General features: G+C 43.4%; 1 protein-coding gene across 2 annotated transcripts in view; it reads right to left on the reverse strand.

Annotated features, from left to right (window-relative positions):
- LOC147338366 (N-alpha-acetyltransferase 15, NatA auxiliary subunit-like) overlaps window positions 1–14019 on the reverse strand; it is a 22359-nt gene continuing 8340 nt past the window's right edge. Inside the window, exons 8-20 of one of the 2 annotated variants that reach the window (XM_086261495.1) lie at window positions 13236–13331; window positions 12670–12776; window positions 12510–12582; window positions 12227–12396; window positions 11987–12139; window positions 11144–11272; window positions 10640–10853; window positions 9301–9494; window positions 9118–9226; window positions 8026–8124; window positions 7788–7931; window positions 670–767; window positions 1–590 (exon numbers count right to left, since the gene is read on the reverse strand). In XM_086261495.1, the coding sequence (XP_086117621.1) occupies window positions 381–590; window positions 670–767; window positions 7788–7931; window positions 8026–8124; window positions 9118–9226; window positions 9301–9494; window positions 10640–10853; window positions 11144–11272; window positions 11987–12139; window positions 12227–12396; window positions 12510–12582; window positions 12670–12776; window positions 13236–13331 (1796 nt within the window). In that variant the 3' untranslated portion in view covers window positions 1–380. The other variant, XM_086261504.1, reaches the window with a different exon arrangement.

Here is a 14019-nt window from a genome sequence, read left to right on the forward strand (position 1 = left end):
TTTAGTTTTGCAAACATTGTTTTATTAATCCATCAGTTTGTAATATATAAATTACTTTTAAAAATCTGAGAAGCAGCTGCACCAACAAGAAGAAGATGGCATGAAAACACAGGAGTTATAAAAGCCTAGACTGTGTTTACAGAAGCCATTTACCCAGGAGGTCCACGTCTCCCACAATCCTTTCAAGCCTCCCGAAACGTATTCGTGTTTTTTCTGTTTTACATGTACTCAACAACAGTACGATTTTTGTTAAAAAAAAGGTCTCTGTGTCTCCTGTGGCACTCGGTCCATCCAGCTCAGTGCAATGTCAGGGAGTTTGTTTGTTGTTGGGAGGGGCTACGGCGTGTGGCAACATGCTCGCTTCTCCTCCTCATCACGTCTCACATTTCATTCGCAATGTCATCGAGCTCTCCTGCCGACAGGTCGCCATTAGAGCTGATTACGGTGCTGTTGTCCTGGTAACCAGGCGGCATGAAGGCCAGGCTGTAGGGGTAGATCTTATGGCAGGCAGCTCGATAGGCCTCAGCTGCCTTCTGCTGACCCTCACCTAGCTGGCCGTCGCGCAAAGCCTCCAGGACCTCGGCACAGATCTGCAGCACAACACACACAAAGTCAACTACAGTGGACACAAAGCTGCTGTGTGACGTCACTGTGGACAGCACCACAAACCTGAATGCTTCGTCCAGCCAGCGACTCGTCCAGCGCTGTAGCTATCTCACACGCCATCTTATCAGAAGAAGGCTCCAGGTAAACCATCATCTTAGCGGCTGAGAGACGACACACAATGATTTCAAACAACACTGAACATCACGTACGAACTGACAGAATCTGCACAATTCGAACGAGCATGAAAAGCAATATGAGCGTCTTTGTTATCCGACACAGCCAGCGCTCTGTGGCGAGCTCCTTTCTAGTTCGTTGTAGATGAAACGGTTCAGAAACAGTTATTTTTAAAAGGATATTCTAACACCACCTCAGGAGGGGTTTCGCTCTGTTCTCTGTCAAGACGAGCGCTTCGATAATGAGGTCTGAGGCTCTGCAGAGGCCAATCTGGAAATTTACCTCCTGAAAGATTTGACAAAATATGAGTTTTAGGGGTTTATTAACATTATAGCATTTCCTATTGTATAGTTCAAATATAAGAATTATATTAAAGGGAACACCGACCCGCCGGGTTGTAGAGCACCTGATTTCAAAATGTCTGTAAACAGCGTCTGTTGCAAACTAGCATCACACGTTTGTTGTTTTACATTCATTTCTATGGGACCAAAGTGATTTCCTGAGCAAATATGAGTACTCATATTTTTCCCTTTTTACTCTCAAACACCCTAAAATTCACAATATGATCGATAAACATAAATATGACACGATGCCGTTTTAATTTAACATGAACATATAACATGACCTTTGAAATATAAAGGATCAGTAGAAGCCCGTTGATGGTAAGGGGAGGGATCTCAAACGTTTTACAAATGCATACATGTTCAAGTGCAAACTAGTAACTAAGCTTAAACATGTGTGCAGTCATTGGTGTGCAACGTTTGAGGGCTAAGCTGCTGCTAAAATGTTCACTTACTGGAGACAACATCAAAGTGTTATTCCACGTTTCCTGGATTATATTTATATTAAAACATGTAGAGCTGTATAAAGTGCTCAGCTGGAGGAGACAAAGCTGTGTAAGAACAAGTCCATTTGAACATTTAAGGTTTGGATAAAGGCGAACGTAAAACCGCTTCACGTGCAGTCAAACTGCTTTGTGTTTGTATAAAGGACGGGGAGCACACAGTGCCAGGTTTGTTTGGTTTTGTTTGCTCGTTTGTTTCAGCTCTTTGACCATGTTGGTGCAAAAACATCATCTTAAACCTGCCAAACTTGTCTTCCACATTTAAACAAACGGGAACAAATGGCCAGAAGCAAAGTGCCAGAAACACCATTTAAATTGACTTTTGGCACTTTGCTACTGTTGTGTTTAGACAAACAGTTACTCTTCCCTTATACATACACCAGTGTTAAGAGGCTTAAAGTTACAGCGTACCAGACTTCCACCAATAGTTAGAAAACAGAACTCGGTTGGCTGCAATATGCTGACCCCCCCTATCACGTGAATGATCCTAGCCTGGTGGGTAGGACAGGACAAACATGTTGTAGCCAAGACATCGAAGACACGACATTTGGACGGTACCCACGATGACCATGGTTGGTGTAACAGGGCGGCCCTTAGCGGCTGGAATCACAGTGAGATGGACCAGGGCAAGTGCAGTGGAACAAGTATTAATTTGCATACAGCTCTCCTTACAAACACTTCATCTACTGACAACTGGCAGCCTTAAGTACTTCCAGCTGTCACAGACTAAACCATTATTCCACTCACAGGTAAATTCTCAAATCCCAACCTTCCACCACATTACACAATATATCAATTAGAATAAATAAATATATATATTTCACACTTTCATATTAACAGATATTTGACTTTAATCTTATACCAAAGCCCTTATTATAAAAACCCAAACATCCAAGCACAAAGACTGCCCACACTCCCTTAACCCACGGTCTCTCCCAGAACCTTTAAATGGTGTCTGGACCTTGGAGACAACACAGGAAAGAAAGGTGAGTCCTCACATCTTACAGTCACTTCTTTGCATCACCTTTAATTCTACATTTTTCACACACGTTTGCATTACTTCTTACTGGTAAAGCTTATTTTCTCTCAGTCACCGTCCTTTTCACAGACACCACCACGTTCCTTGATGAGGAGCAGCTGTGCAGGATCTGAAACAAGGCTACCAACTGCTTTTAAAATTCCCAATAAATATTCAATAAATAATTAAACTTCTTATGTGCAAATCCATGGTTAAAGTGATAAAGTGCCCTTAATTAAGTGAAAGGTGTGCTTGAAAGTGCTATAAAATTATAATATAACTAACAGTAAGGGAGTCCTCGTCCTTACAGCCAGCGGGCGTCTGCTACGGTTGGGACCGGATCCAGCTCCACCCCAGAGCTGTCAATGCTGGGTGAGAAACATCCACCTTGAATTACTCTGGAGGAGGCTGTCGGACTCTGAACGGGGTTCAGGTTGGTCTCAGCTGGAGTACAGGGAACTACACCTGACTTTCACATTTTCAATGGAATAAAGCCATTTAATCACCATTTAATCATCAAATGTGTTACTGAATTATTGTTTCTGACCAAACCTGAGGAAGCAAAAATTAACAAAAGGAAAAACGACACTGATGAGAACGCGACCAACAGGCAGAACGGGCGACCGGCAAAATAATCGCTCACAAAAGCAACGCCGGCCAGTTATTGTAATGGAAGCGTCAGTAACACTGAACTGTGTTTCAGTGCACCTGGATGAACCTTCCTTCAGCGTGTAACACCACGAGGAAGTTTTTCACTCATTTAATGCTGTTTATATAAATCTAAATCTCCACTGAAATGAGTTTGTTTCTAGACCGTCTCAATTTCCCCATGATAAACTCGGACGCTGCTAAAAAACCTGACGCCATGGCGAAATCACTGTCGCCATGAGAAGCATGCAAAGTAATAAGTCTCCTGGTCCTGTTTCCACTTTAAAAGTGTCAGGATAAACTGTTCCCAGTACTGCTCACAGTGTATAAGGAATCCTTGCATCATGGCACCCTCAGAGTCCATTGCTCTAAATCTATCCCAGTGTCATCACTGCGACAAAGCCATCGGGCAACTTGACACGTGCTCTTCTCTTGCTCACTCCTCGCTCGCTTTTGGCAGAATTATTTCGATACCACGACAAAGATCCTTTCAGTGACCTTCCCCCGTGTTGCCATATTTAGGCTCCCAGTCGACTATAACTGGTTTACCTCTAACCAATGAAACATTTTGGCGTTTATTTCCTTACTGGCAAGACATCGTCTTCTCCTTCAGCAGAAGTCAACTAAGCTCCCTCCAGCACTCAGTGACACCACGTCTAAAATTGGAGAAGATTAGATATTCAGTGAAAGGTAACGCTGATAAATGTGATCATATTTGACGTCCCTATCATCCTTCTGTTCTCTTCAGTCTTTCTGATCGATGGATCCGATCTCTATCGATTCCACTCTCTCTGAGACCATGAAACGGTTCTCTATTCTAGTCTTTCTGCCTAGTTTTATATGATCATTTCCCTCGTGTTCGCCCTGTTGTGTCACGTTTCTGTCAGTGATGTTTGTCTCCCTGTTTTATTTAGGTAATCCCCGTCCCATTTGTTAAGTATTCAGGTTTATTTCAGTAGTATTCAGTTTCGTGGTCTCTTATCAGTTTCAGCTGTGTTCCCGAGGTGTTTCCTCTCTTTCAATCCCAAACCTTCTGTTATAGTTGCAGTCTTTGTCTTTTGTTTATCCCTGTTTTTCCTCCTTGTTGCTGTCCTATGCTTTGTACACGTTTCCATCTCTAGTTAGCTTGTATTCCCCAGTGTGGATTGTTTAGTTCCACAAACATTAACTGTGCATTTTCCTGCAGACGTGCACAGAAGCACTGAGTTTGGGGCTAAACTCCGCTGAGTATTAGCCTGTTAATTAAAGCATTCATGAGCATTTAAGGTTACACAAAGGATCAAGTGACAAAACGGCAGTTTTCTGACAATCCTGGATAAAACCAACAGAGATTTTGATTATTTTTATGCAAAAGTTTTCCATTTGCAAGGTGAAGCAGGTAAACTTGGGGATGCATTCTTTGAGCTGTTAGTGCTCCCCACAATATCTGATGATTCAGCTTAATTTACATGCTCACACTGAGCTGAAAGAAATACAAACCATAATATCTTCCCACTTAGATAATAAAGCCAGTAACCAGATGCCTTCAACACTGGATTCTATGAAATGTTTAGCTGCTGTCCTACTTTGTTACTGCCAAAAGAAAAACTGGTTAATAGACTGAAATTATCCATCAGACCACACTGGCTTTATGCCAGGCAGGCACACGTATTTAATTTGTGTCACCTTGTCAACATTTTGTATGCAGGACAAACAGTGGAATCAGTCATTCAATGAAATAGAACCGTTCGACATGACGCACCCTTTAAGTTTGGTTTTGGACCCACATTTATAGAATAGATTGGTACACATCACGACTGTATACAACACGTATCTGTGGATCGTATATTCTGAAGCAATTTTAATGTAAAAGTCTACATCTGCTAACAGAGAGAAGCCAAACTGTTGTTCATTGTTCTTGTAACAGTGTAACGATCTACTCTAACAAAGGTTGTCCCCTTTTCTTCCTTTATGTGCTACAGAACTACATTACATGCAGTTGAGATAATCTCGTGATGATATTCTCTGACATGTCTCTAAGTCCCCTCTCTCTTAACACCAAATCAGTTTCTGGTTTTTCTATACATGGAGGTAAGCAGATGTATGCCGGTCTCCTCTTGGGTGGATGTTACTTATTTACAGCCCGTCCCTTTCATAACAGCGATGGACGGGAATCACGACAAACAATCCAGAAGAACCTTCCACAGCTGGTTTGGCAAAATAAGAGAGCAAGCAAAGCGGGGCATCCATCCTGGTACGAGGATGTCAAATTAAAATAATTAACTAAAATTATTGTTCTGCCACATTTTTGCCACCTATTTGGCCAATTCTTGTTGAGAGTGGAAAATTACAAAGAAGTCAGAATTTCAAAGACTTATCTGCCAGAATCAGAGGAAGTTGGCGTTTTTCCCTTGGGATTGTCCATCCTCACATGGTGGGAAAACGGTCCACACTGCACACCTGCCCAGCGTGGCTGCGTATGAACAACTATCCCATAAGAATAAAACAACATTGCTTGCTGATCTCCATCACCCTACTCAAGTTAAATCATATTTTAGTAACAGGTTTGTTATTATTAAATACACTGAGAATCTGATGGATAGACAAAACAATACATTAAGGCTGCCAATATGTACTTTATGATGCTCTAATTTGTGGAAATCATTCTTTGAAACTAATTGGAAAACTGATCTAAACTCACAGTCTGCAAAAAGAAAGGCATGTGTAACATTTGGGATCTTTAGATAGAAAATACATTTGTGTCGTTCACACAATTAGAGAATATTTACAAAATCCCTGCATCTGGTACTTAAAAATTTGAGATTATATATTTTAAAAAAGCAAACGTGCCCAACTCGACACCACGGATGAATAAATTCAATACTGACGCTGATAAGTCTCCTTATTCCTGTCACAGTCACGTGCAGTGGATGCCACATTACTCCACAGAAAGGTTTCATAACCCCAACATCTCACCCGTCTGTCAGAGATGCAAATCTGTCACTGGCAACTTGATTCACTCTTTCTGGTCATGTACAAAACTCAGCATGTTTCAGGGTTTTTCTGAAGCACATGGGGAGACCTGGTGTGACAGGCTCAACATCAGTAAACAGGTCTGAACAGAGAAGTCAGAGAAGCTCATTTCTGACTGATGACAGCAATACAGAGGCAAGTTGTTGAAAATATCCTGAACTCTTAGTAAGGGCTACTATTAGCCGCTGTTAGCTACTATTAGCCTCTGTTAGCTACTATTAGCCTCTGTTAGCTACTATTAGCCTCTGTTAGCTACTATTAGCCTCTGTTAGCTACTATTAGTCTCTGTTAGCTACTATTAGCCTCTGTTAGCCGGTATTAGTGAAAAGTCTTTGAAGTGAAATTAACTTTGTTGGACTCTGATGCTTGGTGAGTAAACTCCAATATGGTGTGAGAATGTAATTAAACTGTTTATCAGGGGGAAAGTTTAATTTTTAGATACCAAAAAAAAGGGTAACATTAGCTGGCATGATTTTATAGGGTTTATAAGCTAAGAGCAATATCAGCTTATAACCAGCTATTCTTGTTTAGCAACCTGCTGTCAGCTGCCCAGAGAGTCACATATTTAATCTGCTAACAATAAGTGAGTAGAATAACATCAGGACTACATTTGCAATACATGATCCTTCATATCTTGAGTCTAAAGGTGCAGGCCTGAATTTAAATTAGCACGAGAACACTTTGAAACCCTTCGTCTTTGGTGTGCTGCATGTGTTTGGAAATTGCAATTACATATGTAATTACGCACCGTGTGTATTTATGATCCTATATCCCTTTTCCAATAAACTCAAAAAATTAGCAACTTTAACTAAAATATGCTGAAAATGCTCAAGACTGAAGTGAAAATGAGTAAAATAGCAGCTTCAGAAAACATGGAGGACTAATGCTCCATCTTTATAAAGATTACAGCCTGGTTTCAAAGAGTGAACAAAAGATTTCAGCACAGTACTTATTTTCCTCTTATGCTGTGTGTAAAAAATGTTTTTTAAAAAAGACTGTTTGTTCATAATAACAGACCTGTGGCCTGACCCAAAGCGGTCACTTCTAAAGATTCTCTTTCAGACACGTTTTCTAATATGTCTGAGCCCACGGTGTCTGACCCCACGGTGTCTGACCCCACAGTGTCTGACCGCACGGTGTCTGACCCCACAGTGTCTGACCCCACAGTGTTTGACCCCACAGTGTCTGACCCCACAGTGTTTGACCCCACAGTGTTTGACCCCACAGTGTCTGACCCCACAGTGTCTGACCCCACGGTGTTTGACCCCACGGTGTCTGACCCCACAGTGTCTGAGCCCACAGTGTCTGAGCCCACAGTGTCTGACCCCACAGTGTCTGACCCCACAGTGTCTGAGCCCACAGTGTCTGACCCCACGGTGTTTGACCCCACAGTGTCTGACCCCACAGTGTCTGACCCCACAGTGTCTGACCCCACAGTGTCTGAGCCCACAGTGGGTCATAACATTCACCACCAGGTTTGCGTACCAGCCAGTCTGTGTGGGATGGAGTTGGAGTGTTGGCTCAGGTAGCTCTTGTTGAAGCTCTGAGGGCTGCTCTCTCCAAACAGCCTGGAGATCTCGTGCTTCAGCACCGTTCTCACTGCCTCTGCCAGATCCGTGCTCCCACTCACTGTAAGTATATAAGACAGCCCAGTGAAGCTTTGAACGGTGATACCCCGAGACAATCACAGCAGTTCACGTAGCTCACAGAAGGTCACACTTACCTCCTTTGAAAAAGCGGACAAGACACTGATGCAGCCATGGATTATTAGGTTCTATGTGAACAGCCCTCTTTATGGACTGCAGCATCAGCAGGTACTTCTCTGGAGAAAGACAGAGGGACAACGTTTTTGTCATTTTTCCAGAATGTAAGAAAGTCGAACTCTGAATTCCTCCATCTACCTTCATTTCTAGATGTTCAGGCTGCTAGTTATTATTACATCTCTTAAGCTTTCTCGTTTTCCATGAGTCAATCTCTTCCATCCTAGTGCTCTTCTGTGCCTTTCAGATTCTCATTCAGGTGACTATCATCTCCACCTCACTCTGGAACCAGGCCATGAAGGAGAGGGTCTAGTGGCAGAGCCTTAGCCCACAGAGTCATGTTAAGGTGCAGCACAAATTAGCAACATGGGCCCGCCTTCTTGGGGCTCACCACCTGAGTGAATTGGGTTGTGGTCAACAGTTGAGGCCCTTGCAGTCTGACCCCTGGCTACTGAAATAAGCTCGAGACTTGACACGTCACCTTCCTAATGGGCAGCCTGAGCTTGAAGGAGCATGAAGGTGAGAGATACCATCAGGTAGATGTTTCTCTGCACCTCTAGGTTGGGGAATGTGTCCGACTGTGCTTTGATTTGTGCCGTTGCTGGAGGAGATTCTGGAAGGAACTGGTGAAAAACACCAGGAAGTTCGATCAGGTAGCAGGACAGGATGTTTGACAGGCATGGTGTACCCACAAATATAGTGAGGGCACAAGTGCACTGCAGTACCAGCGTGGCATTTCAGAGGCCATGGACCATGAGAACTTCAAGTTCATCCTCCAGAAGAACTTCAACAGCAGTCAGAGAAAGGGTGGGGACATGGGAGTCAGAGCGGCATGCAGACTCATCTGCATGCCCTCACCCACACTTTCCCTCTTCATCTACAGAGTTAGACCCTGCAGCATCAAAGCAAACGCTGCTCCACACTAAACCTGCACGTCATGTTACTGTGACAATAAGCCAAAGATACTTCTGGAACACCTAGTATGGACTTGGACACTGGAATAGCAATACAACAGTACAAACTGAGATGAGTCTTTGTGCTGAAGCCCGTCTCACCTTTCCTGAAGTAGATCTCAAAAGCCAGCAGATGAGTCTCAACCTTTTTCCGCACCAGGTTCTTAAGTGGGATCAAGAACTTGACTGCTTCATCCAAAGGATTCTCCGGCTGGAAGGAGGAGTTGTTTCATTAGTAACATGTATGACTGAGGGCAGCTGCACCAGCTGCAAACATCTGCCCACCTTGGCCAGTTTGTCTGGTATTAGCTCCTCTTTAGGCCCTCCAATCTCTTCGTCATCATCCTCCTTCTTCTTCTTCTGGTTCTTGAGCTGCTTTTCCTTCTCTGCGTTCTTCTTCTCCTCTTCTAACTGGGCCTTCTTCTGTGCTCTTCGCTGTTTATTGCGCAGTTTCTTCAGCTCCTTGTCTGTCAGATTTTCTATAGAGAAGAAAGAGAAAACCAGTGTTATGACATAATGCAGTGCCTTATACTCCAGCTTTGCATGTCTGCTACGTCTGAAGACAGAACAGACCTCAACTTGACTGTACACTGAAAGACTGGTTTTAAAATTTGATTTAGTAAACAACTCGGGCTTAACCCCTGTACAGCAGCGGTCCCCAACCCCCGGGCCTCGGACCGGTACCGGTCTGTGAGTCGTTTGGTACCGGGCCGCGAGAGTTGAGGTTCAGGTGTGAAATGTCTGGTTTTCAGGGTTTTTATCGGTTTTCAGCGTTATTTTGTTATCGTTTTTATCGTTTACTCGGTTTTCCTGGGTCTTTTCAGTGTGTTATGAATAAATCTTCTTTTTTCGGTACCGGTACTAGTTTTATTTTGTTGTATTTATCCGCGACACCTTAAAGGCCGGTCCGTGAAAATATTGTCGGGCATAAACCGGTCCGTGGCGCAAAAAAGGTTGGAGACCGCTGCTGTACAGGACACCAGGCCAAAGCTTTTGGCTATGTGTGCAGGCCTGTACTGCAGAACACAGCCTAAGCTTGTGGATCGAGTCTGTGAACATATCAGATTCTGAAACTCAGAACTGTCAATGGCTTTTTTGTTTGTTTTAGTTCAGTTTTGTTTGTTTTTTACATTTTGTGCAATGTCCCAAATTTGAAAATGCTGTTTTCATGTACAGAGATAGTTTTACACAAGTTCTGCAGGAAAATGCATCCATTTTTGTTTTCTGAGTGGTATGAAAGTTACACATCTTTGCAAGCAAAGACTAAAAAAGCCAAGACCCCCCACGAGTGTTCTGAAAGTTAAAATCCTCTTTAACTCTTTAACAATCTGTATTTCAGAAGCTAAATATCAAGCCATCTATCCAAGGTTGGTGCTTCAATCCCTGCAAGCCTAATATCCTTACAAACAAACTAAGCCTAAATTTGCATTGCGACACATCCATCTGAGTATGAATGTGTATGAATGGTAGACAGGAAGAACTTGCCTGTGTGATATGGTGAATGAGGTAAGCTGTGTAAAGTTGAGTGCTCAGATAGGGTAGAAAGATAAGAACCAGTTCATAACATCGTTAAAAGAGCTACTTGTAAATCAAAGTCGTGCTGCGCGTGCACATAGAGTCTGACCCGTGTCTGCCTGGCTCTCCTTGCTGTCATCAGTCAGAGGTTTGTCGTGCAGGGTCAGGTAGATCTGTATTGCAGTGCGAGCAGCTTTGTAATAAAATGGGTGCTGCCGTAGGACATCCTCCAGCTTCAGCAGGTCCACGTAGGAGCGCAGCGTCATCTTCCTCATGCAGTAGGTGTGGAAGTCAAACTGGTCATCAGTGATCTCCACAAAATGCTGATGAGGAGAAGAAGGGGGCAGCTTTGATCAGCGGGTGATCAGAAAACTTCTGATCGTTATGATAACGTTAGGTCGTCTCAGTTGCTTGGATTAAGACTTTGTGGAAATTAGCTGAACTTGAAAGGTAAGACTGTGCTGCAATCTATGATGTTTTTGGAAATCTTTTATTTGTCTTCAAGCCAGAGATTGTCACCTGAACTAGAGAGGTAGCAGGATATTGTAGAAAAGGTTTGAACGTTTGTCGTTAGCAGTTGGGTGGAACGTGTGAATATGAACAATGAACTCACTCTCTCAATTTCATGGCACTTCTTCAGGGCCTCTCCGTACTTGTTCAGCGCCTTGTAGGCCAACGCACATTCTGTCTGGAACCACATGCACTGCATCTCGTTCAGGTTATCCACTGCCGACGTGCCTTCCTGAAATACACAAACTTCCAAACTTACTTTGTGCCACCAGAAGACAAACTGAGGAAAATGATATGTGCTGGTGCTAAGCTGAAGCTGAGTAGCTGAAGAAAAGGTTTACGTAGACAACGAGGTTGGTGTTTTGTCTTCATGCAAACAGACGGATCACATCTTTGATCTTTTCAGCTTTGAGCTGAACTTGACAGCATTTCAGTCACAGCTGCACTGACCCTGTACAGCAGGTTTGTTGTGTCAGAGTGATGTCTGTGAAGGGCATCGTAGTCTAAGGAGCTTGGAAAGAAAAGCGTCTGGACTTCTTTAAGTTGTCCCTCTTTGGGGGGACACTCCCACGGGGTTTAAATCTGGGACTCTCCACCATGTGACTCATAGAACTGAAGAAGCTTCTCGGATGAGAGGTGAAACGTCTTCAAGCAACTTACAGAAGTCCAGACGCTTTTCTTTCCAAGCTCCTTAATCACAGAGTGATGCAAAAGGCAACACACACACACACACACACACACACACACACACACACACACACACACACATATAATCTCTTAACTTCAATTATAGGCTTTGCTGTTGAGTGCTATGTACAAACTGGAAGGCCAAACAACACCAGCTCAGGTCCACACTCCCCGTCCCAATGACTCCTCCCTCTCGATCACTGACACAATGCTGGAGTTTTATTACTTTGGCAACATTTCAAACATGCCATCTGCTTACTCGTGTGAACTTGGAGCACATCTCCTCTGCTTCCTTGATGAGGCCAGCCTTCAGCATGTACTTGGCACACTTGGAATTAATGAAGCGGTCTGCAGTGTCCAGGGCCTGAGCCTCGTCCATCCACCGAGCTGCTTCTTTTATGTTGCCTGCATGCTAGAGGGCAGAGGAGCTGGGTTAGCAGACATGGAAAGATCACACAGTGAACAAAAACACCTGTGTGTGCAGAGCTTTCCACCACACCTTGTAGATCTTGGCTTTGATGAGGAAGAGCTCAATGAGCGTAGGTGTGCTGTCGATGGCTGCATTAATGAACTCCAGCGCCAGGCGTGGCTGGCCGACGAAGTCAAAGTGCTGTGCCAGGAAGTACTGTACCCACAACAGGGTGGTGGGGGGTTCCTCCTTCCCATCATCTGTGCACACATTTAGTACAGCTGTCACTGAGCTTTGGTTCAAGTCACAAACTTTCAAATAAATAAATGGAGACTGGAGATGATGGAAACCATTATAACCAATTAGCACTCACCATTTTCACTAAACATTCGACAGCTTTTTAAACAGGTTTCATAGCCAACTACTGATTCTTCAATAACTGTGACCTGCACGTAGAGAAAACAACTTTATTATCCCTTTATTTTAAAGAACATTTTCAAAACAGACTTACGTTTTAAGCACCACAAACGTACTTTCTCTTTGTCGCTGTAAAGGGACTTGAGGGTGGTGAAGACGGGAGGACAGCCTTTGCTGAAGTTGATCCTCAGGTAGCTGTCCAGAGACTGACGAAACCTCTCCCCTGGCCAGCACAAACACACAGCAAACACACAGCGAGGTTTACGCTGTCACTAAAATGTGAGTTACACTCATAAGCTGACTAATCAGTTTGTTTCTGCTAATTCTGAGCGCACCAAATACAGAGACAACAAATCCCAGGTCATGAGTGTCGCCTATTCTGAGCCGCAGCTGATTCCTTCCTGTTTGCTGTGATGAATTCTAACTGTTGATGGCAACTTTTTACAAACCCTAAACTTCAGGGGCAGCGCATACTTGATAAAAACATGCTGGGTCCATCGTGTTACGCACTGACACAGATACAGCCATAAGCTAATTTTTTCTCTTTATTTAAAAAATAAAAACACCACCTCACAGAAGCAGTAAACACAAGTGTGAGAATAACAACATTGTGATTTGGTATTTAATAAAATAAAAGACATAACAGACAGAAAAGGTGTATTTGCCAAAAATCCAGGTTTACCAGTGAGGAAGTTGAGAGGCAGCCTTCGGGGAACGAGGCCTTTAGGAAACTTTATGCAGGACGCTTCATAAATCTTCTGCCGCGCCTCTAAACTGCCTGAAGAGAAAGGAGGAAATGGTCAACTAAAGCTGCAGGGGTCAGTTAATATCACAAATTCACACAGACAATCCAAACTTCTGCTCACTCAGGATATCTGCTGAGTTCAGTTTGTTTGGTGGTCAAATGGTGCATTATCTCGCAGCCACAGAGGACAACAAACTGTAACTACAAAGGGATGAACGTGGCTGTTAAGAGCTAAGAGTGTGCTATGACCACATTCCCCACATTATTACAGCACAAAGAGCAGGCGCCATGGCTCCATGCTGCTGTTCGAGCATCAGCAGGTACACAAGGACTGGGACGAGCTCAGACATCAGTTTGGAGCATAGAGCAGCAGACATGGGCTCACAGCTTGTGGATATTTGTGCTACATTCAGGCGTCCAGTGCAGATTGTGACAGAGGCTTCAGTTTATTGAATCGTATCAAAACAGCCTCCAGAAATGAAGTGGATCAGCGTGTACAACCACTGAAGACTCGAGACAGACAGATGGAAAATTGAAAGTGAAATTGAAGTTCTTCATCAGTTTTGTGCTTATTCTAATGTCATTTATTAAGAATGTTCATCTATAACGGTTAATAACCCTTAAATGACCACGAGTAGTAGAAATGTTAATAAAAATTGTCATTTTCACAGTATCACCTGTCATTGTGCAAAATGTCAAAGTTTTAATGTGAACAAAATGT

Source organism: Aulonocara sp. 'chitande type north' Nkhata Bay, linkage group LG2 (genome assembly GCF_057382095.1).
Source record: "Aulonocara sp. 'chitande type north' Nkhata Bay isolate Kocher_YH1m ecotype deep benthic linkage group LG2, A_spYH_male_GT1.1, whole genome shotgun sequence".
Lineage (NCBI taxonomy): Eukaryota > Metazoa > Chordata > Actinopteri > Cichliformes > Cichlidae > Aulonocara > Aulonocara sp. 'chitande type north' Nkhata Bay.